This window comes from Siphateles boraxobius, unplaced genomic scaffold, assembly GCF_051911475.1.
Source record: "Siphateles boraxobius isolate OS27281-9 unplaced genomic scaffold, OSU_SipBor_1 1, whole genome shotgun sequence".
NCBI lineage: Eukaryota > Metazoa > Chordata > Actinopteri > Cypriniformes > Leuciscidae > Siphateles > Siphateles boraxobius.
The window spans coordinates 6857636-6880520 of NW_027508699.1; the positions used below are offsets into that span (position 1 = coordinate 6857636).

The window sequence follows — 22885 nt, forward strand, 5'->3', positions numbered from 1 at the left end:
AAATAGATCAACTCTACATAACCAAATCATTCCACTAAATAGGACAAATTAAATCAAAACCGAGGCAATCTTTAAACCCCTAATTTTATGCTCAGGCCGCTCTGGTTACCGGGGTTCTCGGGAGCGCTTGACATCTACAAACACATACACTTAAAACACCTGCACACTTTATCACACGAAACCCCCCCACTATACTATCCTACTCACCCTATTCTTTCTCAGCGCCGTGTTTGTGTGGCGTCTTCCACGTATTAATCGATGAGTTTGGTGCATCACTTAAATTAGTCCGTGCTTGTCCCCCTTAAATATATGCAGTTCCTCCCCCCACCCCGTTTAACCAGAGCTCAATGCCACACTTAGATGCTTAGAGTGGTTATATTATAACATCTTAAAGGAAAATTCACATATGAGATAGCTTTATAACTTGCATACTATATAACTTATAGTATATAACTTATAACAGCTTTAACTGAAATAAACACAAGTTTAATATAACTATTCTGTTAATAAAACACACACAAAAAATATATCCGATTACTCGATTAATCGATCGATTAAGTGCTAGATTAATCGATTACAAAAAGAATCGATAGCTGCAGCCCTAGATATTACACAATATATACTCTGTAATTCATTACAAGTTTACCTTAGATCAGACATAGTTAAAACTATGGATATGCGCTCTACTCCTTTTTGCGGCTTTCATTATTACTTTAGAGTTTTTTTAATACTTTATCATTTTATTAAAGTATTCCAAATTTGCGCATGCGTTTTGAATACACGTTGACGTCATTACTGTACCACTTAACGCAAATACGATGCATGCAGGCTGCAGCCAGGTGTAAATGGGCTGACGCCTGTGGTAAGGCACCGCAGGCGCTGTAACAACGGGAAAAGTAATTAGTTAGATTAGCCCGTTACTGAAAAAATAAAGTCGTTACCTAACGCCGTTGTTTTAAACTGCTCATGATGGTATTATTTATTGTAATTCTTATAGATTAATCATATAACTGTATGTAGGATTACTATTAATGAATTAATTAGCATATCTGGCCAGAGGTTGTGGTTATATCTATGGATATGTATAATCTTACAAGCACATGTAGATCACCATAACAAAACTTCAACTGAGGGTAAGCATCAGTTCCTAGCTGAGCCGCTAATTATTAAAGATGCAATTATTACTATTATTATTTTGACAACACATGAAAAACAATTGTGATTTGATGCTTGTTAGTTTAATTTCAGATAGTAGCAGATGCTGGAAGAGTAACTTATCTTCAAAGACCTTGCACATATCCGAATTTTCTGAAATGTTGAAAAAAGTGTCTTACCTTGAAATCTTAAACATATTTTGTATTTGCATGAGGTAGTTTTTAAACCAGCATTCACAAGACATGAGACACATTGTCATTTCATATTAAATCCAATCCATTGAATAATATTATACAAATGGAGACTCTCGGAACAGAACGGAAATGAGAGTGCACTCAACCAATGTGTACAGTGTTCAGATGAATAAATTACCATGTTTACATGCGCACTGTTTTAGTTTTAATGTCCATATATGCTTCACAGCTACTGTAATGTTCCTGTATCTACCAAAATCATATTTAAATAAACAAAGACATTAATTTTTAATTCATTTTAATAATTCTGTAGTCATTTATTCATTTTTTCTTCAATAGTTTGACTTTTTCAAGGTATTCTTCCATCTTTTTTTCTGCCCGCACTCACTGGACTCACTTTATTAGGTACACTTGTTCAACTGCACATTAACGCAAATATCTAATCAGCCAATCACATGGCAGCAACTCAATGCATTTAGGCATGTAGACATGATAAATATGTTCTGCTGCAGTTCAAACTGAGCATCGGAATGGGGAAGAAAGGTGATTTAAGTGACTTTGAACTTGGCATGGTTGTTTGTGCCAGACTGGCTGGTCTGAGAATTTCAGAAACTGCTAATCTACTGGGATTTTCACACACAACCATCATTAGGGTTTACAGAGTTTACAGAAAAAGAGGAAATATCCAGTGGGAGGCAGTTCTGTGGGTGAAAATGCCTTGATGATGCCAGAGGTCAGAGGAGAATCACCAGACTGGTTTGAGTTGACAGAAAGGTAACAGTAACTCAAATAACCACTTGTTACAACTGAAAAGTTTGAAGAAGAGCATCTCTGAACACACAACTCGTCGAAGCTTGAAGCAGATGGACAACAGCAGCAGAAGAAACACACCGGTGTCACTCCTGTCATCTGAGAACATGAACATGAGGCTACAATTCACACAGGCTCACCAAAACTGGACAATAGAAGATTGGAAAAAAGTTGCCTGGTCTGCTGAGTCTCGATTTCTCCTGTGACATTCGGATGTTAGGGTACAAATTTGGCCTAAACAACATGAAACGTCTCGGTTATGTATGTAACCCTCGTTCCCTGAGTACTTTCCGCGGTACAGCGGAAAGTGGCAGGCAGACGTACGGAAGACGTAGATAATTTGAGCTTTGTGATCCATGGTTACCTTTCGTTGTCACTCCGAGTTACGTCGGATGACGACGAATGGGGTTACCAGTCTAATCACGCCACCTTCTCGGCTGTCTTCCAGTGCCCTGCGTAAATCTGAGATCCTTGTCGTGAGATTGGCACGGACGAAGGACTCCTATCTAGCACTGGAATACCAAGGTACACTGGGGAGCATATCCCATAGTTTAGAGGAAATATGCAAAATATTGCCAGCCCAACGGGGGGGACTTAGACTTAGACTTAGAATACACATATGACCCGAAGGATGCATATGGAGAACACTGGGGTGTCCAGCCGCAGGTGTAATATTTCAACCCCAGGGGTGGCAAGGTGGCTTGCCAAGGGAAAGACACATGCTCAGAGAGGCTTACAGTGGAAATACACATGTGGGGGCGCTCAGAGGAGGGACCATGCACACGGGAGGCACCTAGCCGACGCGCAGGCAATAGACACTGGCACCGACGTCAGGAGTGCTGGAGGAACTCAGGGCTTTCGGAGAAGCTCACCTGAGGAGAATATCGCACGTATCCAGTCCGTGGAGTGGAATGGCGAGCAAGCGAAGACACCTACCCTCTTGATGGAGGCCAATGCAACCAGGAGCGCTGTCTTCATAGACAGGAACTTAAGCTCCACTGATTGCAAAGGCTCAAAGGGAGCACTCTGCAGGGCAGTTAGAACCACTGAGAGGTCCCAAGAGGGAACGAGAGGAGGGCGATGAGGATTCAGTCTCCCCGCTCCTCTCAGGAACCTGACGATCAGGTCGTGCTTCCCAACAGACTTACCTTCGACCGGTTCATGGTGTGCGGCAATAGCGGCAACATAGACTTTCAGGGTGGAGGGAGACAGCCTTCGCTCCAACCCATCTTGAAGGAAGGAAAGCACGACACTAATCGAACATCTCCGGGGGCTTCTCGGTGAGAAGAGCACCAGTTGACGAAGAGGTTCCACTTCAACGCATAGACGTGTCTAGTGGACGACGCTCTAGCGGAAAAGATGGTAGCCGCCACAGCTGGTGGTAGGGTACTCAAACCTGCCTCGTCCCGTCCAGGAGCCGCACGTGGAGGTTCCAAAGATCGGGACGAGGGTGCCATAGGGTGCCCCGTCCCTGAGAAAGGAGGTCCTTCCTCAGGGGAATCGGCCAAGGAGGTGCTGTCGCGAGGAGTACTAGTTCGGAGAACCAAATCAGCTGAACTGACTGGGGATGGAGTCGCCAATCTCCCGGGAGGGGCTGAAGCCGTGAGAGCTCGTCGGTTGCACAGTTCAGGGCTCTGGGGATATAAATGGCAAGAAGCGACCTCAGATGCTTCTGACTCCATATGAGGAGGTGGCGGGCGAGTTGCGACATACGGCGGGAGCGTAGACCACCTTGATGGTTGATGTACGCTACAGTGGTGGTATTGTCTGAACGGACTAGTACGTGTTGGTTCTTGAGCACGGCCCGGAAGCGGCGCAAAGCAAGACGTCCGGCCAGCAACTCGAGGCAATTGACATGCCAGAGGCGTCGGGGTGCTGTCCAGGAGCCCGCGGCAGCACGTCCATTGCACATGGCACCCCAGCCCGTGGAGGAGGCATCTGTCGTTACAACAACATGCCGCGAAGCTCGTTCCAGGGGCACTCCGGCCCGTAGAAAACTGAGGTTCGACCACGGGGTGAAGGTCTGACGGCAGCTGGGAGTAACTGTTACTCGGAGGGTGCCGTGTTGCCATGCCCACCCCGAGACTCGGTCGCGAAGCCAAAGCTGAAGCGGTCTCATATGAAGCAATCTGAGCGGCGTTGCCGCGGCTGCAGAAGCCATATACCCCAGGAACCTCTGAAAAAGTTTCAGTGGAACCGCACTCTTGCCCTCGAACTGTCTCAGGCAAGTCAGCAGTGACTGCGCGCGCTCGCTCGTAAGCTGCGCGGACATGGCGACCGAGTCGATATCCATACCGAGAAAAGAGATCCTCTGCACGGGGCAAAGTTTGCTCTTTACCCAGTTGACCCGAAGGCCCAGACGAGCTAGGTGCTGGAGCACTAGGTCCCTGTGTTCCCACACCTGGTTTCGAGAGTGAGCTATGATCATCCAGTCGTCGATATAGTTCAGGATGCGAACCCGGTGTTCCCGAAGGGGATTAAGGGCTGCCTCGACGACCTTCGTGAAGACGCGAGGAGACAGGGCTAGACCGAAAGGGAGAACGGCGTACTGGTATGCCTGCCCCTCGAAAGCAAACCGTGGGAACGGTCTGCGCTCAACCGGACAACCGCAACAGAGCGCTCAACCGGGGGGAGCCCAGTGTACCCACGCGCAGCTGCCCCATCGAGGGGAGGAAAGGCGGATGAAACCAGCGAGCGGTCGCGGGAAGACATGGGAGTCTTCTAGGACTTCGAGATTTCATCATGCACGTCCGGGTAGAAAGGAATTGGGGCAGGCTGAGGACGGGAAGCCGCAGTTGCACCAAAAAACCAATCGTCCAGCCCCAGTGGAGGGGTCCGCTCTAAACCAATGCTCGCGGCCGCCGAGGAAACATGGCCGTCATCTCTGGATCAGACTGAGCCACAGCCATATTCACACCCGAAGGTGGCAGCTGTGACGAGTCGTCACTTCCAGATGAATCAGACCCGCCTTGTGATGCTGCGATTGACATCACGTCTTCCTCTGAAGCGCCAAAGGAAACTCGCGGGACCTCAAACGACGCTCGCGGATTGCAACACTGGTGAAGGTGCTGTGGGGCACGGACAAATAGTCGGCGCTTTGTTCCACACAGTCACCCTCAGATCACCCTGGCCACCAGCCGAAGTAGAGCCTCTCGAGGAGGCACTAGATCGGGGTGTGGATGAGGGGACTCTCACTCTTGCGAGATCATTGAGTCTCGATCTAAGTGTTGCGATGGTCATGTTCCCACAGAGAGAACATGACTCATCCACGAGCGCTGCTCTAGCGTGATTAATGCCCAAACACACCAGACAGCGCTCGTGCCCATCAGAGTCAGACACAAGCCGCAACCAGAAGTGCACGGGCAAGGCATCTTTAAAAAGACGTGCCGTGTGCAAGCTCTTTTTGTGAGAGAAACTCAGTGCTGAAGCGCAGAAGTGCGGAGAACACACTCGCTGGCAAACCACGCTCAGATAGGCAGGAAGTGTGCACTCGCCGGGAGATCGCCGTCACACCAACACTGGAGAGTTGCTCGTCTCGTAAGAAGCTGACAATCAGAGATAGCTTAGGGAGTGAAGAATTACACTTGGCTCCGAAGCGAAAACATATCTGCATGTTGCCGGCTTCCTCCTTTTATACCCACGAGGTGGGGCGGAGTTACGCTATGCAAATTCCGCAGACCCATGGCATTTCTTTCCCATTGGCTCGTTTAGTAATACTCGAAGTTGATAGGCTTTCTAAGCGAAACCCCATTCGTCGTCATCCGACGTAACTCGGAGTTACGCCTCCACAGTCTCCAGATCTCAATCCGATAGAGCAGCTTTGGGATGTGGTGGAAAGGGGGATTCGCATCATTGATGTGCAGCTGACAAATCTACATAAACTGCGTGATGCTATCATGACAATATAGATCAAAACCTCTACAGAATTTATCCAGCACCTTGTTGAATCTATGCCTTCAGGTGGATGCTGCACATTGGTGGTGGTTGAGGAGATTCCCGCTTCCATGTAAAGCGCTTTGAGTGCCCAGAAAAGCGCTATATAAATGTAACAAATTATTATAATTAATTACTATGCCACAAAGAATTAAGGCAGTTCTGAAGGCAAAATGTGGGCTAACCCGGTACTAGAAAGATGTACCTAAAAAGTGGCCAGTGATTGTATATGAACTGTGGATACTTCAAATGAATTATTTAGATGAAACAGAATATGATTTATATTCATAAATCTTTATTCAAAAATCAAATTCAGATTATTCCGATTCTGAATATGACCACATTTCAGTGGTTCCAACTCAAAGCCCTGGTTTGACGCACAGGCATGTTCTGTTGTCTAAACGTGTTTACACACGCCAATCTGTGATTGGCTGAAAGTGATGACATAGTGACGTGGCGTAATACATTACTGAAACTATAAATAGACATGTCGCATAGACATGTCAGCTTTGTCTTCAGAAGCCACATGTGTTTGCAAAACAAACTGTCTGTGTGTGACGTGTGTCACAGGAGCAGGGCCGGCGCCACAGGGGGGCAAAAGGGTTGTGCCCCCTCAGATCTGATTTGCATCAACCATCAATATTTGCATTTTTGTAATAAGAGAGTGCTGCCTGGTGGCTAATGGCTGGCAAGTGATGTCACACACATGGTTTCAGAAACATACAATAAATAAATATGGCTTGGATGCCACAAAGACTAAAAGATGAAAACTAAAAAAAAGATGCTTGTCCAGTCAACAATAGTAACATTTCTATCCACATCAGCTGTGGCAACCAGTGTTATGTGGTCTGCAGAAGATTTGTTTTGATGCTGATGGAGAGCGAAGGTTTATGACTTCTGTAATTGTAAAGTTATAAATTCTTGAATGCATTTTTTATACTGTTGCTCGGTGTGACTCTGAGGGTGAGGGCATAGACCTGACTGGCCAAGAGCTCCCTCAGACTCTCTCATCTCCTCGTTCATCTTGGCCAAACGTAACCTTGGAGTCGAAGGATAGAAAAACAATATTTGAAGTTAAGATCCATCACACATTGGCATGATTTTTTTTCATTTTTATTCTTTGATAAAGAAGCAGGAAGCAGTTTATGATGTGAGACGTACAGAGAGACAATGTCTGCATTGGCGGCCTCCACTGCAATGGACAGCGGACTTCTGTTATCAGCGTCCACAGTGTTTTGCTTGGCCCCTCGTTTTAGGAACAGACATACTTGGCTGACACCACATCAACACAGGAAAAGACTGTTAGTTATTTTAATAAGATAAAATTAAAATTAAAAACATAGCAAATTAGGGCAGTCAATAGATTCAATTAATTGATCATATAGTTTTTTATTTGTAGTTTTGTTATTTATTTATTTGTTTATATTAGGGATGTAAAAAGTACCAGTACTTCAAAATCCAAATTAAAAATGTAATGTTACTGGGACTCAATTCAGTATCCATGTGCTGTCCCTGCAGTCTCAAATGCAATCCAGCCATAACTCTAGTGTCGGATTTCACAGACAAGACTTAAGCCTAGTGCCAGACTAAAATACATGTTTGAGCTGTTTTAACTGAAGGCAACTTGGACTGACATATGGGAGTGCCTTGGTTTTGTCTCAAGAAGCACACCAGTAATGTTTTTCTAAGGCATGTTAATAAAAGCTACTTAAATGTCCTAATTTAATAATATACCTATTATTTGTGAAAATAGTAAGCAGTAAACTGCAAAATTCAATTGTCTCATTACTCTCTGCATTTTAAAATTTTCAGGATGCGAAAGAGATGATAGTAATTTGCGATATATGCAAAATTATGTATGGAAACGGCTCAAGGGCAGATTATTTAGTGGTACAACAAAACTTATGCGACAAAGCGTTTTTTTTTTAGGGATGACGTTATTATGCACACCATTTTATAATGGGAACATTATAAACGGTAACATCTTTGTTGATCCTGGAACAACACTGCAATCAACCAATAAGATTTGAGGGACAAGTTTACAGTTTGTCAAGTTTAGGCTTACAACCAGGGTTAGGTGCTTCTCCATCAGTGATATTCATCTGTTATTTGTCTGATAATTTCCCTCTAATTTTAGGGATTACTTATGGTATGGTTATGATAAAATTTTCAGACAGGTCTGTTGTTCCAGGTTTAGCAAAATATGTTGACCCAGGAACTCTGCAAAATAAGGACGTGCATTATCACAGTTGCAAATAGTAGTGCTGCATAATGTAGTTTAGAAAATAGGATTTTCAGGATTAATTTTTAATTTTTCAGGATTCTCTGATAAAAAGAACATGTAAAGAACAGCATTTATTTGAAATCTTTTGTAACATTATCAATGTCTTTACTGTAATTTTTGATCAATTAAATGCATCTTTGCAGAATAAAAGTATACATTTATTTGAATAAATCCAAAACGTTTGAACAGTAAAGTATAAATTTGTCATTTAACTTTTTAAATAAAAGAGTATGTAAATATTTAGTGCCTTTAAAACATTTACTGCATTATCTACTGTACATCATAATTATGTACAGTAGATTATTATCTATTATTAGATTATTAATAATTATTAGATTATTATTAGATTATTAGATTATTAATAGATCTATTAATAATCAGTAGATTATTATTTGTAATTATGTATCTACTGTACATCATAATTTTTTTTTTAGCTTTTGAAAAGTTATAGATATATAACTACCCAGTATGACCCAGTATGGTGGCATGATGCAGTGGTCCTCTGCCACGAACGTCCTGCTGGTCCACACTGGCAGCATTTTGAAGTAGGAACTCACAGGTGATTAGAGAACCCTGGACACACAAATATATAAAGACATATTCAGTAGAAGTTTAAGTTCATTAAAGTGTTTAACAGTACTGTAACCAAACTACTGAATGCAACTGCATACAGATCCCTTTAGTCTAAATCATCTTTATGTATAGTCATTTGTCCCACAAGTACTGACCCCTTGTACGGCTTGTATTAGTGGAGTCCGATTGCTGTCTTCCCCATTGACCCAGTTGACGTCAGCTCCATGAGCCAGTGCCTGCACCATGTCTGTAAGGCTGCAGGCATAGGACGCCCAGTACAATAGACTACCAGCAGAGGAATCAGTCAGCTCAGAGAACACAGTAGGACGGTCTGCCTGGTTCATAGACATGGGTGACTCAGATTCTTGGAGGTCTGAAACACAATAACACAAAATATCAATGGTATTTTAAAAAGCATTGACTCTTGGCCCCGGAAATGTTGCCATGATAGAAAAAAGCATTGACTTTTTGTAGCCACATTATTTGATAGATTTACCTCTACATACATATAATTTTATAAATACAGGATACAGGATACATATGGATACTTTTTTAGTATAAACAGAAAAAAGATAGGATAAGCAGGATAGCATTACTGTGATTATTAAGTCTGTTACATGGATTATAAAAATTAAAAGTATACTTGAAGATATTGGGAGCTCAAGTAATCATAAGGTAATGTGGTGTGATGATTTTAATGCTCATAATACATTATGGGGAAAAAGTAACTGTATATATTTTAATGAAAGTACAATTAAGGAAATGTTAGAATTCACCTTAATGATGGTAATGGTTACACAGTCAAGAATCAGTATTAGATCTTACATTAGTTTCTGAACCGGAAGAGAATACAATGCTGAATAAAGTCGTCGTTTTTGTTATTTTTGGAACAAAATGTATTTTCGATGCTTCAAAAGATTCTAACCAACCCACTGAGGTCACATGGACTACTTTGATGATGTCTTTATTGCCTTTCTGGACAAGGACAGTATACCGCACATAGATTTTCAATGGAGGGACAAAAAGCTCTCGGACTGAATCTAAAATATCTTAAACTGTGTTCCGAAGATGAACGGAGGTCTTACGGGCTTGGAACGACATGAGGGTGAGTCATTAATGACATAATTTTAATTTTTGGGTGAACTAACCCTTTAAAATAGAATGTAGTAATAGATAAAATCAATTAAGTGAATTAGATGCGGAAGTAGAAATACATAATACAGAGATAGAGATAATTGGGAAGGCATCGAAGTCAAAGAAACAGAAAGCAGTTCCATGGTGGAATAAGTGTGGAGAAGCAAACAAAGAAAGGAATAATGCATTTAGGAAAGTTAAATTAATATTTGCTTTTTGTGATCTTGTGTACTTTGAATGAGAGATACAAGAACTGCAAAGAGAAAATATTTTAAGGTTTTTATTAATTCTATATGGGAAACAAAGGTATCTGACATCTGGGATATGAATGATAAGGAAATTGGGAGGAGTTAGGAAAAACAATTAATTACTTGTCCTTAAATATGAAGGAACAATTGCTATAATTACTAAGTACTAGCTAAAGCATTTGTTAAGATCTATAGTAATGATAATCTAAAGGAGTTCTAGGGAGAGAGATAAAAGAGAAAACCCAGGCGCTGTATTCACAAAACATTTTATCTTACCACTATGAGTTCTCCTAAACAGCAGTAAAAGTTCTTTGGTAAGAACTTATTCACAAAACTGATGAGACCAACTTTTACTAAGGAATTAAGAGAAGTAAGAGAAATCTAAGAAGTACTAAGGAATCTACTAAGGAATCGAAGAAGTAAGAGAAAGGTTGACCTCTATACACACAGTGATTAGCTGATGGCGGAGGGGTCTCTGTCAGTGATTTAATCATAGAAATATTATAGAATGAGGTAACATGTTGCCATATTCAAATAAAGATTTTAAATTGTATGCTAAGTGTCACTTATTAAACAAGTATATTGTCAGCCACACATGTGCCTGCATCTCGAGAGATTGCAGAATTCAAGCGAAAAGTTATGTTTTATAAACAAAGATTGGGAGGAGCACGTACAAATGGTCAATCTAATCAGCTCAAGATATATAGGCTATATATACACAGCCGATTCACCTAGTTACCTCAACAGTTCCCTGCATCTCTTCGCCACCCTGACTCCTCACTGTTGGCTGGTTCCTATTCCCAGGGTTTGGGCTAAATTCCAAGCTTGAATCTTTTGTTTGAAAGCCACAATTTTAGCGTCTGTAAACCCAAATTTTTCCATCATAAAATATATCTAAATTACGACATATGCTCTCAATGATAGATGCAGAAAAGTTAGTTCATGTGTTTACAATCTCAAGGATAGGTTATTGTAATGCTCTACTAGGTGGTTGCCCTGCATGCTTAACCCTCAGGTATTGTTCATTTGGGAGTCACACTTGAGTGTCAGGGTTCTGCCCTGGCAGCCTTGTCTGTGTTGTTGTGGTTTCATGTTTCTGTGTTTGTCTTGTGTTTGAGCACATGGCTCTGTCTTGGTCTGTGTTTGCCATGTGCTCCTCATGTCCCACCTCCTTGTTTCCTGTTACCTCGCCCCCTTGTTTAGTCTTGTACTCGTTTCACTAATTGTGCTCACCTGATCCTCATGTGCTGTGGTCCCTTCATATTGTGCTTCTTTCCCCTCATGTCTTTGCTGGTTCGTTATGTGTATGCACTTTGAGGTGTTTTGTGATCTGGAGTCTTTGCATGCACTTCAGCTCGTTTAAGCTACAATAATTAAGATATTTCTCCTGCAATGCAGGACAAGGATGAAGGTGGGGGAGAAGGGGAACAAAATAGTAAGAAGAAAAACAGGAAAAAGAGAAATAAAACTAGTGATTCACAAGAGTCAGATGGAGGGAGAGATCAGCAGGTAAAGGTAATGAGAAGAAACAGTATCCAGTCAGAAGAGTATAAAGTGATTTTTAAGTTGAAGGAAGGAGAGGCTGGATTTAGTTCTCTCAACCCAATTAGGCTTGCTGGGGCACTGAAGGAAGAGTTGGGTGATGTCCTGAGTGCAAGAATTTTGGGTGATGGGAAACTGCTTGTATTTTGCAAGTCTGTGGCTCAGATGAATAAAGCTGTTTCACTGGATGCGATAGGGAAAAGGCGAGTGGAAGGATCTATTCCAGGGAGCAAGATGGGCTTGAAAGGGGTGATTTATGGGGTTTCTCTGGAGATTTCCATGGTTGAGTTGGTGAGAGGCATAGAGGGGGCGAGGATTGATGAGGCTACACAAATTAAAGTATTTCGTGATGGAGCTAAGCGGGAAACATTAACTGTGGTGGTATCTTTTCAGGAAAGAGCCCTGCCAGAACGAGTGTTCCTAGGGTGTTTGTCATTTAAAGTGCATCCATATAGAAGGCCACCTTTGAGGTGCTTTAAGTGTCAGAGGTATGGACATATTGCGGCTGCTTGTAGAGGAGATAGAAGATGTGGAAAGTGTGGAGGTGAGCATGAGTTATCTGAGTGTAAGGAGAAGGTGGTAAAGTGTGGTACATGTGGTGGAGGGCACATAGCTGGAAATCGTGAATGTGAACAATATAAGCAGGCTATGAGGGTACAGCAGTTTAGGGAGATTAACAAAGGGGTATCTTATGCTGAGGCTGTTAAAAAGGTTGTAACTTGTAGTAAGGTGGTTGACTCAAGAAGGAGAGAAGCGGAAAACCCTCCACCGGTAGCTTATGTAACAGAAGAATCAGTGGTGGTGAGTAAGATGAAATTCCTGTCTTTCATTGTGGATGTGATGTGTGACATGAAGCAGACTAAGAATAATTCAGACGTTGTTAGAAGTGTGGTGAAGGCTGCTGGGAGGAGTCTTGGGGTTGTAGAGGTTGAGCCAGCTGCCCTATATAGATATGTGTTTTCAAGATACAGAAGGGGAAAGAACAATGGAGGTCAAATAGAAGATGATGATGATGGTGATGAAATTGATAGTTAGTCTAGTAATGTTTTGTATCCTGCAGTGGAATGCCAGGAGTTTGGTAGCAAATGGACAGGAATTAAAAAAGTTTGTGGATGGTTGCAAAAATAAACCACAGTTAATATGTATTCAGGAGACATGGTTAAAACCGTCTTTAGATTTTGTGATACCAGGTTTTATTTGTTTACGTAAAGACAGAAATTTGACTGGAGGGGGTTGTGCAATATTTGTTAAAAAAGGTGTTCAATACAAACAAGTAAATATAACCTCAGGACTGGAATGTATAGCAATTGAAGTATGGAACACAGTAGGTAGGTTTACATTGGTGAATTTTTATAATCCTTGTCTTCGGTTGGAAATGGATAATTTGGATGATATAATGAATCAGGTGAGACTTCCAGTAGTGTGGACAGGAGATTTTAATGCTCACAATCCTCTTTGGGGTAGCAGAATTAGAGATGTAAATGGGGTTTTAATAGAAGATTTTATAGACAAAAATAATTTGGTGTTGTTAAATGATGGAAGACCGACTAGGTTTCAGGTAAATAGTGGGAATCTTTCATGTATTGATTTAACCTTTGCGTCAGGAGAACTTGCTAGGTGTGGGAGTTGGTACCCTATGGGTCTTAACACTTTAGGGAGTGACCATTTCCCTATTTTTAGTGAATTTGGCAGAGTTTTGCAGGTGGAGAAGGAGAGAGTGGAGAGACGGTTTAATTTTCAAAAAGCAGATTGGGAAAAATTCAGAGAGCAGTTGGTAGGAAGTTTAGGAGATGTAAATAGTCAAGGTAGCACTGATGAGTGGAGTAATTCTCTTTGTGGCGTTGTGAGGAAAGTAGCAGAAATAGCCATTAAAATGAAAGGTGAGAGGAAAAAGAATAAAATAGTGCCTTGGTGGAATCAGGCTTGTGATGAGGCTGTGTGGATTAGAAATAGAGCTTATAGGCAGCTTCGTAGATGTCCTGTTGAGAGTCTTGTTATTGAATATAAGCAACGGAGAGCTGAGGCAAGGAAGGTTATAAAATGTGCGAAGACAGAGAGAGTTGGCAGAAGTTCTGTGGCACTCTTGGCTCTGAGACTAATATTAAGCAGGTTTGGAATATGATTAATCGGATGGCGGGAATTAATAGAGGTTTTGTCATTCCTGTTTTGGTAGAAGGGTGTAGAGAAGTAGTGCGTAACGAGGAAAAGGCTGATCTGTTGGTTAGGAGTTTCCAGCAAGTGCACAGTGATAGGAATGTTGGTAGTGAAGGTTTGTTTAGGAGGGAGTTGATGCTTAAGCAGGAAGGGCATAAACTTAACAAGAGTAATGACAACAGTGATGTAATTAATAGGTTTTTCTCTTTATATGAGTTAAGAAAATCAATAAGACGAGGGCGACACACTACTCCTGGGAGAGATGGATTGGGATATGAGATCTTTCAGCAGATGGATGAATTTGCATTGGAGGAGGTATTGGCATTAATTAATACAGTGTGGGAGGAAGGATTAATTCCAGCTGAATGGAAACATGCAGTAATTGTGCCGATTTTAAAACCCGGCAAGGAAGCGGAAAGCCCTGGTTCATATAGACCAATTGCTCTTACAGCTGTTATCTGTAAGATTATGGAAAGGATGGTTACTGATAGGTTGGTATATAGATTGGAAAAGAAAGAATTTTTTTCTACATATCAGAATGGTTTTAGACTGGGTCGAGGTACTATGGATTCAGTTTTAGTGCTGGATGATGATATCAAGAATGCCCTTGTAAATAAAGAGGTGGTGTTAGGTGTGTTTTTTGACATCGAGAAGGCCTATGATATGCTGTGGAAGGAAGGAGTAATCATTAAGTTGTATGATGCAGGGATTCGAGGCAGAATGATCAATTGGATTAAGGACTTTCTGAGAGCACGATGTATTCAGGTAAAAGTAGGAGGGAACTTTTCTGATTCTATGTTTATAAAAAATGGGACTCCGCAGGGTAGTGTAATCAGTCCAGTCTTGTTTAATATAATGGTTAATAATACGTTTGATGAAGTAGGAAGTGGATTTCAGCGATCTTTGTTTGCTGATGATGGAGTGTTATGGAAAAGAGGCCATAATACAGGATATTTGTTTAAACAAATGCAGTGCGCTTTGAATAAAGTGCAGGATTGGAGTGATAAGTGGGGCTTTAGACTATCATTGACAAAAACAAAGTATATGGTTTTTGGCAGGAAGAGGAATATAAATAGTCTAGGTCTTAAGTTGTATTGGGAACCCGTTGAGAGAGTTAGGGTTTTCAAGTTTCTTGGGGTTTGGGTAGATGAAAAGCTAACGTATAAAGAACATGTATGTAGAATGGTTAATAAATGTGGAAAGGTTATTAATATTTTGAGGTGTTTGACGGGATGCACTTGGGGTGCAGATAGGAGTCTTATGATGATGATTTATAAAGCTATGATAAGATCAGTTTTTGATTATGGGTGTCTTGTATATGGATCAGCAGCTACGTCCACGCTTAAGAAGTTAGATGTGGTTCAATCTAGGGCTTTGAGGATATGTACTGGGGCATTCCGAACAACGCCGATTCTGTCGCTGCTAGTGGAGGCAGGGGAGGTTCCGCTGAGGCTGAGAGGTGTAAAATTGGCATTGAATTATCTCGTAAAAATTAAAAGCTTTGGATCAACTCTTCCTTCAGTTTCTTTGTTAGCAGAGAGTTGGGAGTTTAGTAAGGGTGAGAGTAGACTAAATAGGTATAGTGTTCTTTATTCTGTTAAGACATATGCAGAGGAGCTTAAGCTTAATGAAAAGAAAATGGTGCCTTCTGTCTACTGGCCACCTATCCCTCCTTGGTTACTGCCTGAGGCTGATGTAGAGATATCTATTAAAAATGTAATAAAGGAAGGAAGTGTAGGAAATGTTGATCATTATGTACAAGAACATCTTAGGAAAGTATGGAATAGCTACATAGATATTTATACAGATGGATCTAGAGACCCTGAGAGAAAGAAAGTGGGTTTTGGTTTTTATGTTCCTCATTTTAATGTTAGACAGAGCTATGGATTGCCTGATAGTCTGTCAATCTTCACAGCTGAACTGGTAGCAATCATAGCGGCTTTGTGGTGGGTGGAAGAAGGTGGGGTGGAGAAAGCCATAATTTGCTCTGACTCACTATCTGGCTTGATGGGGATAGGGGGTGAGAGAAGAGGGGCTAGGTTGGATTTAGTCGGGGAGATTTTAACAAGGGTTCATAGATTAGAGAGGCGGGGATGTAGTGTGGGTTTCTTGTGGGTTCCAGCACACGTGGGGGTTGAGGGGAATGAGGCTGCTGATGAGGCTGCTAGGGCAAGTTTAGTTAGGGAAAATGTGGAGGTGGAGGTGCCATTTGGCAGACTGGAGTGCCATAGCATCATTAATGAAAGGTTGACTCAGCAATGGCAGTATGAGTGAGGTAAAAACGCTAGCGGGAGGAAGTTATATGATGTAAAACCATTAGTCAACCCTGGGAATATAATTACCCTTCCTCGGATGGATCAGATTAAATTGGCCAGATTAAGACTGGGTCATTATGGATTGGCAAGTGGGCTATTTCTGGTGGGAAAACACAAGGACGGCAATTGTCAATTCTGTGGAGTTCAGGAATCTGTCAAACATGTCATCATGCTCTGCCCGAGATATGATGAGGAAATGAGACTGTTGTTCATTGGACTAAATGTTCTGGGAGTTGATATAATCTCTGTTAAATCTCTGATGGGTGATGGTCCTAATCAAACAGAGAGAGCACTGGAATTATTTCATTTTCTGAAGACAGCGGGCATATATTGGAAAATATAGACTAGGGGAGCCTTGGTGTAGGCTGCCTCTATCACCAGTGGGAGGCAGCAATGCACTAACAGTGCCTAGTCTGCCGGAAAGGAATAGAAGAAGAAGAAGATGTTTTGTGATCTTGAATTTGTCCTAGTATTTACGCTGGTTTGTTATCCTATTCCCAGTGTCAGATTATCATTGTTGCTATTTTGTTTTGCTTAGCTTTAGCACTTGTGCTTTATAATCTAGTTAGAGTTCTCTTTTGTTTTAGAATTTTATTTTTAGTTATTTTCTTTAGCTCTTATTTTCCCTGTCAAGTGGCAGTCTTGCTTCTCTTTAGCTACTCAAAAGTAGCTGAGTGACTGAGCATGGTTTCTTCAATGGTTTCTTCTTCATCCGGTCACCTGATAGAGTTTGGGTTCTGGCTTGCTAAATATTCAACAATATTATTGTTTTGACGGTACTTTTGGATGAGATCTGAACTTAGCGGGGCGATGACGTCACTGTTTTCTGCAGAACTACTTTATATATGAAATGAACTAATTTAATAATTGATGATTCTTACAACGGAACTTAATCAACACTGAACAGATAAAATAATGAATAAAGTGACTTGACAGGTAGTAATGGGTGATTTCAAAACACTGTTTCATGAAGCTTTAAAACCTTTACGAATCTTTTGTTTCGAATCAGGGGTTCGGGAGTAAGTATCAAACTTCCAGATTTCAGTAAAAGAGGCTTTGTTACGTCATAACTGTTTTGAAATTTCAATGGTTTACCACTGGTGGGCGAATGAACCATGCAGATTAACTGAGATCGCCCTACAGCAGCGAACCATTGAAGTGTCTATGGATAATTTCCCTATCGCCTGTTCCCAGAGCCACTGTTCAGTGCCAGAGTGTTTTGTGCTTCAAGAGCTGTTCCTGTCAAAATTCTTGCTCTGCCCTGCTATGTTTGTCCTGATCAGTGTTGTGTTCCAGTTCCAGACATGGGCAGTATTTCAATTAAATGTATTTTGAATACGTATTTAATTACTTTAGTGTATTTTACAATTTGTATTTTGCAGGAGTGGAAAAAATAAAATGTAGTTTGTAACAAAATATTTTGAGGGAGTGTATTTGGAGTATTTCAAATACTCAAATACTTATGAAAAATCACCATAGTAAATGATTTTGCCATATTTTCGGTCTGATTTTGGCAATGGCAAAGTCCAGGTTAGATGCACGAAAATCACGTGACACCCTGTAGATCGTGCTTTCTCCAAGAAGTGAATGAGTTTTGAACTCTTAAAAACGGCATTAAGTGTTTTGTGAAAAATATACAGTCTACACACACACACATTGTACATTGAACGGCATTATAGAGAAAATAATTGTGCCTTATGAGATCAATGCACTGTGTTGTCATTCATAAAAGTACATCATAGGCCCTACCTATTATGAAACAGCGCGTGTGTCGTAACTCCACTGAAATTTCCATGCTAAGCAAGCGTTCACAATTTGACACCAATCTGCAGTTTTTTCACGTTTTTAAACGTATTACATATGAGAAATATTGATATTGATTTTTTATAAAATAATCAGCAATCCTATTGTTTTTTAGTAATTACGCACGCATCGCGATTCTACTATGGAAAAGGCATACGCGGTCAGGGCAGTCTCGTGTGTAAAACAAACCCACACATATTATGATTATGATTAATCATATATATTATGATTAAAATGGAATTTTGATTTTGTGACGAAAATTCTCTGTCTGTTATTTTTACACAAAAATTGCTGCAAAAGATGATTTCCAACAGGTTTTATCGTAGTTTTTGTACAACTCCATTGACTTGTTAAGGATGTTGTTGATGTTCTGTGAGGTACGTTATTACTCCGCCGACGGAAACGGAAATGGGGTTGTTTGTATTCTTTCTGTAGTCTTCCAGTCGCGGTATCGTAGACTACGCTATACAAACGTTGGCAAAGGTGCATTATCGCCACCAACTGGGCTGGAGTGTCTATTATTCAAGCTCTCAACGGAAGAATGGCCGGTTGTGAGGCGTTTGGAAAAATAGGTCCACAGTTTTACAACGAATGGTAAAACACCTGTTGGAAAGCATCTTTTGCAGTGATTTTTGTGTGAGCATATCAGTGAACTCCCCAGACCACTCAGTGAGTTTCACGACTTTGTAAACTAAAGTTTAATGCGTTTTATGAATGATTGTTCCAGTGCCCCTTTGAAACCATTGTATATGGGGGGGTGCTGACACGGAAACCGAAAATTCTCGGAACAGCAGCATTTGTCCAAATTTCAATCTTAACCGTTCTATTTCATCAGAAACTATCTGAAAACAGAGCTTAAAGTGTAAAATACCAAACTTGTCCTTTAAGGCACGAGTAGAGTAACGGTGATAATATGGCTACGTAGCCTACATCAAACACTTTTTGCAATTAAGGGCAGCCTACCACACCACTGATGTGAACTTAGCTATACACGCCATTTACGTCAGAGGGAGCTATTTCAGGCCCTGTAGAGATTTAGTGAAATGCGCATACTTTTTTATTTTGCTACTTCGCCATTTTGAACTTACACATTTCTCATATTTGTGTTATTGCTACTATTTGTGTCATTGACCTTTAAAGTAATTAAAAAAAAGGACTTAAGATTATTGTGGGAGTATTTTTGTATTTTTAAAATACTAATTACTTGTATTTTATTTAAATAAATTTTTCACATCAGTATTTTGTATTTTATTTTGTTACATTTCATGAGCCAGTATTTGTATTTTGTAACAAAATAGTTTTTGATGTATTTGTGCCCACCTCTGTCCAGTTCTCTGTCCAGTTCTGCTTTGCCCAGCCTGAGGTTTTCCTGCCAGACATACCCATTCTCTTTACACGTCTCAGCTCGGGTTGTGGCTGCAGGTCCAGAGTGATCTCTGGTTATTGACATATTTCCTGGCCCTGAAATTACTTTTGGATTTGTCCTCTGGATTGACCTCTTGGCTCCAAATTTAGCCTGGCCCTGAAATTCCTCTGAGGAATGGAGTTCGTCCTGGGATTCAGCGGCCTGCAGGCTCATAAGCCTTTTGTTTCTGACTTAAATTCCTACTACTATACATATACTATTCATACTATTGGTTCCTCAGTCTTAAAATGAACATATGATTCACTTGTCAGCTAAGATATTGAGAAGATTAAACTTTGCTTGTGTGTTAGAGGCATTCTGAGGGTTTGAAACGTATGTACTGCAGGGCCGGCGCCACGGGGGGGCGTGAGGGGGCGACGCCCCCTCAACGGGACTCTCCCGCCCCCTCAGATCACCATGAATGTAAACGGGATTGTACTGATAAAATATGCTATTTAAAAATCACATTTGCCAATTAGATTTTCACATTTTCTTGTTTTTGTGAATATTAAGCTGAATTAATAATATTTTAATTAAGGACAGTCTGTTAGACAAAGTCGAATTTTGATTGGTCGTTTGATTTTGCGTGCTCGCTCACCCTAGGATTACGTTAAATTTCTCATACTGGAAAGATCACACGACGGCTACGGACTGTAGAACGGATATTCCATAATTTCAAGGTTGAATAATGCATATCGGGGGCAATCGGGAGAGTCGGCATAGGCGGAGGGTGAACCAACTCCAGGGTAAGGCTAAGATGTGCGCTTCCCCTGCATTTAAATAGATTTCCTAACCATGTAGTTTTAACCAACGTCGCCTAGCAACAGCTTAAGCGTCCCAGTATAAACGCTCCCGTTAACTCACTTGTTATTAGCGCAACTATACGTTTACAAACTGTTAATTTGAGAAAAAAAAAAAAGCACTGTATGCCTGGCAGCCAATATAAATAAACCTTGCCTTACCCAATGCAGCAAAATCCTGCGTTTAGACATGGCATCATGCGTTGATGATGCCCTCGTTGTTTAGTTTTGTGGTTATGTCACTCTCAATTAGAGCTTAGCTGCTAGATTCTCTGCCCGAGCCCGAACTTGACCCGAACCGACGATATTTCCCGTCACTATCCTCGGGCCGGGCCTTTGATCTAGAGACGTGCACTCCCAACGCAATAGAGTGCGGCGCGGGACTAGATTTGATGACCGAGCGCGGGCGCGGGCGGTAATGCACTCACTCTGTGTGTGCGGGTTGCGGGAGAATAAAACGATTCGCGAATCACGGGACTCCCTCAAACTAGAAATATTTATGAATAAAACATATAAAAAGTAATACATTTTTATTCTTCTGTTGCAGAAAAGCAACAAGAACAATTAAATGTGTGCTTTAACAAGCTTTAAAGTTAATGCTTTAGTAACAAATTTATCAGGAGCATTTATGCTGATGTCTGATGTGTATGATGGCGACAAAAGTAGTATTTGTATTTTGGAGGTACAGGAAAAAAAGTCTATTTGTGGGCAGGATCGGGATAAAACATTAATGTTGCGGGCGGGGGAAAGTAACTTAGAAAGTAGTTGAGAACGTCAGTAAATTTAGAGGAAATGTTGCTGATTTTTTAAACAAAATAGCTGACGTCTTTGTCTTGCCAAGGCTAATTTCATAGCTAGCAATTTTTATCCCTAAACAGGCTCGGGCTCATAATTACAGTTAATTTGTCGGGCCGGGCCGGGCTCGGACACAACGTGCAAATGAATGAGTATTTAAAGTGATAACAATTTAATAAAAACATTGCAATTTATAAATTATATTGCTTTCATTTATTTAAAAATTGTTTATCGAAAAAAATGCATAAATCTTGCAATTTATAAATTATATTGCTTTCATTTATTTAAAAATTGTTTATCGAAAAAAATTCATAAATCCTGCAATTTATAAATTATATTGCTTTCATTTATTTAAAAATTGTTTATCGAAAAAAATGCATAAATCCTGCAATTTATAAATTATATTGCTTTCATTTATTTAAAAATTGTTTATCGAAAAAAATCCATAAATCGTGCAATTTATAAATTAAATTGCTTTCATTTATTTAAAAATTGTTTATCGAAAAAAAATGCATAAATCCTGCATAAAATGAATTATCACGCGCATGAATTATCTCTGCCCGTGCGCACGCATGCAGTTTACGTCGTTTTCCACTGACCACAGCTGAGCCAGCCCAGTCGCGCTTATCATTTGGTTATGGAGTGGAGGAAACTGATCCTAGACCAGCAATTATGTGCAGCATTTCTTTATAAAAGCAACTAGTAGAAGCAGTCAGGCTGCTTTTGAGGGAGAAAATTTCACTCGAATTGTATATTGCTAGTCTCAAGTCCGTGGCCAGGGGAAGGCTAAGCCTTTTTAGCAAAAAGTTTTTTTTTCTCTCTCTCATCAAAACGTCTTATCAATCGTCTATAACAGTCTATATCAAGCAGGGACACGTTTGTGTGCATTTTCTTTTGTGATTTCATTGTAACGAATAGTCTCCCGCAACAGCGATAGATTGAAACGCGCGTAAGTGTGAAAACTGCGCGAGCCACAAGACAACACTGTATCCGCTTCACTGATCGCAGCGGCAACGAGCACTTGATCACTTGATTTAAAAAGCAACACATTTCAGCGCTAGAACAACTCTAATTTGACAAACGAACAAAATGAATCCTCTGCTAGTTAACTGGAGATGTTTTATTAATTTGTATTGGTACATCCGTGCCGCGAAGATGTTTTAAAAAGTGGTGGGGAGAAGATCGACCCTGGCAAAAAGTGGTGACGTGCGTTAATGTGAACGCCCCCTCTCGGTATTTCAGACGCCCCCTCATCAGTGCTCGGCTGGCGCCGGCTCTGATGTACTGTGTACTGTTAAGCTCACCTGTTTCACTCAGGCTAGAGCTGGAGGGGGTGGAGGCCAACATCTCTCTGCTCCCATCTGCACTGTTCTGAATCCCGCTGTCTTTACTCCTCACTGCCATTACAAGAACACAGTCAAAACATGCATGAGCCATGAGAATATTGCAGCAATATAACCTGGCATGCCATAGTGTTATTACACAATGAACAGGTGGGGAATATAATAATTAATTCAAAACATCAAGTAGCCTACCTATCTGACTCCATAAAGTCAGCTCATAACAGACAGAGACAGACAGCACTGATTCATGGAATATGGCACTTACAGCTTTGCAGCTTTGAGGATGTATCAAAGTAGGAAAAAAGAGAATCAAGCTCATCGGGGCAGAACAGCGAATCACGTCGTACCTCCTGACCACTAAAGGAAGCTGTTCACAGTGGAAGGGAAAACAAAGAAG

The 22885-nt window shown here is 41.0% G+C and overlaps 1 protein-coding gene across 1 annotated transcript in view; it reads right to left on the reverse strand.

Moving 5' to 3' along the window:
* Positions 1–6365: 6365 nt before the first annotated feature.
* The window catches only part of acap2a (ArfGAP with coiled-coil, ankyrin repeat and PH domains 2a), a 69373-nt gene continuing 52853 nt past the window's right edge, over positions 6366–22885 (reverse strand). The window contains exons 19-24 of the mRNA XM_077248842.1: positions 22754–22855; positions 22450–22542; positions 9105–9322; positions 8840–8949; positions 7254–7364; positions 6366–7131 (exon numbers count right to left, since the gene is read on the reverse strand). Of these exons, the coding sequence (XP_077104957.1) occupies positions 6981–7131; positions 7254–7364; positions 8840–8949; positions 9105–9322; positions 22450–22542; positions 22754–22855 (785 nt within the window). The 3' untranslated portion in view covers positions 6366–6980. The remainder of the gene's footprint in view (positions 7132–7253; positions 7365–8839; positions 8950–9104; positions 9323–22449; positions 22543–22753; positions 22856–22885) is intronic.